A 1,919-nucleotide genomic window follows, 5' to 3' on the forward strand; every position below is an offset into this window, starting at 1 on the left:
GTATTTTATGTGTTATCAACTTAATTAGTTACTACATGTCGTTGTAAACACCCAGTAGTCTTGCTGTGTTGGGAAGGCTGTCTCTTGTGCGGTCTTCCCCCCTTCCCACTGTAGGAGTTGGCCATGGGCCTCTATGCTTCCTTACCTGGGAGTGGAGTCCTCAGAGCCTGGCCAGCTCACCAGTCTGAGGGAATCTTTCCTTGTGTCAGACTCAGTGCATTCTTTCTTCTGTTCAAGCATGTGCCTCGTGTCACTCTGCAGATCTCTGGGGAAGGTAATGTGTGCTACTTTTTCTGACCTTACTCTTTGACTTACTGTGTTCTTTTGCATTTAATGTAATTGCTTAGATTTTTGCCTCTCAAACTGTTTTGTATTTGGGGGGGTTGTCGGGAGGGAGTCAAAGAGCTTGAATGGTTTCACTCTTGTCTGGAACTCGCTTTGTAGCCTGGACTGGCTTTGAACTCAGGATCTCCGAGAGCTGGGATTCCATGTGTAAGACATCACACCTGGCTTTTCTTGGATGTTTGAGGTTATAGTTGAAAACATTTTTCTAGGTTACACTTTCTTTGTTTTTTGTCTGTGTGTGTGGGCATGTGCATTCCATGGAGCATAAGCAGAGGCTGCAGAGCTGTAGGGGCAGTTCTCTCCTTGCATCATTGGATTCCGAGGACTGAACTCAGATTGTCAGGCTTGGCTAATAAAGCACTCACTGTAGCCCCAGCTGGCCTGGAACTCACTACGTTGACCAGGCTGGCTTAGAACTCAGAGAGATCTGCCTGCTTCTGCCTCCCAGGTGCTGGGGTTAAAGGTGTGCCACCATACCCGTTCAGAACCATTTTTTAAGTCAGCTTTAAAACCCTTTTTAACTTGTTGCTCCCTCCATCCCCCTGGTTTGTCACCTTGGTGTGCATGTATACCTAGCATGTCTGACGAGCCCTCTGGAAGCTGTCTCAAGCTCCTCAGTCTCCTGCGTCATGGGTGGTGGTGGGGGCCAGACCGTAACTGGTGCAGGAAGTGCCCTCCCACTGAGCTCTGGCCCCGCCCTCCAGAGATGCCTTCCTGTTAAAAAATAGGTGTTCTTGGCTTTGGGGGATTGAGCCCAGGGTCAGCATATGCTAAGCCTGTACTCTGACACTGAGCTGCACCCCAACTGCTGTGTTTGCATTCAGTTAGCATTTTACATGTTCAAGTGTCTTCCTTCCCAGTCTCTCTAAACGCGTAATGCTCCTCTCCCGGTTCCGCAGCTCTTCACAGACGGGATCACGAATAAACTCATTGGCTGCTACGTGGGGGACGCCATGGAGGACGTGGTTCTGGTGAGGATTTACGGCAATAAGACGGAGCTGCTCGTGGACCGAGACGAGGAAGTGAAGAGCTTCCGCGTGCTGCAGGCTCACGGCTGTGCGCCGCAGCTCTACTGCACCTTCAACAACGGGCTGTGCTACGAGTTCATTCAGGGCGAAGCCTTGGACCCGCAGCACGTCTGCAAGCCGGCCATTTTCAGGTACCGTCCTTTGTAAAGTTTTCCTTTTGAAAAGGTGTATTGTATGCATTAAGGAAATACGTGCGCGTGTACGTACACGCACGGGCGCGTATGCTATGGCATGAGCGCGGAGGCCAGGGGATAGTTTGCAGGACTTGGTTCTCCTTCCATCGTGTGGGTCCTGAGGCTCAACCTGGTGTCTTTAGGCTTGTTGCTTGCGCCGATACCCACTGAGCCACCTCACTGACCCAGGAAACATCCGAAACAAGTGTCTTCTCTTTGTTGAGCAGCTTTGTCTTTGATCAGAAGCATTCTGTTAGTCTCCTGAATAAAAAGAAAGGCGGTTATATTTGTTCTCTTTCTTCACGCTGGGGAAGAGAACACTGCAGGTGGTTTGGGAATAACTGCTGGTGGTCGTCGAGGCTCAAGGCTTCCC

At 50.4% G+C, this 1,919-nt stretch overlaps 1 protein-coding gene across 1 annotated transcript; it reads left to right on the forward strand.

Moving 5' to 3' along the window:
• Positions 1–1,244: 1,244 nt before the first annotated feature.
• LOC103728519 (ethanolamine kinase 1-like) lies at positions 1,245–1,504 on the forward strand (the record flags this gene model as incomplete). Its single annotated transcript, XM_008826507.1, has 1 exon — positions 1,245–1,504. A coding segment is annotated over one exon (260 nt), but the record flags the coding sequence as incomplete, so codon positions are not given.
• Positions 1,505–1,919: the final 415 nt, after the last annotated feature.

The sequence above is a fragment of the Nannospalax galili genome, unplaced genomic scaffold (assembly GCF_000622305.1).
Source record: "Nannospalax galili isolate Female #2095 unplaced genomic scaffold, S.galili_v1.0 C49529139, whole genome shotgun sequence".
NCBI classification, from domain to species: domain Eukaryota; kingdom Metazoa; phylum Chordata; class Mammalia; order Rodentia; family Spalacidae; genus Nannospalax; species Nannospalax galili.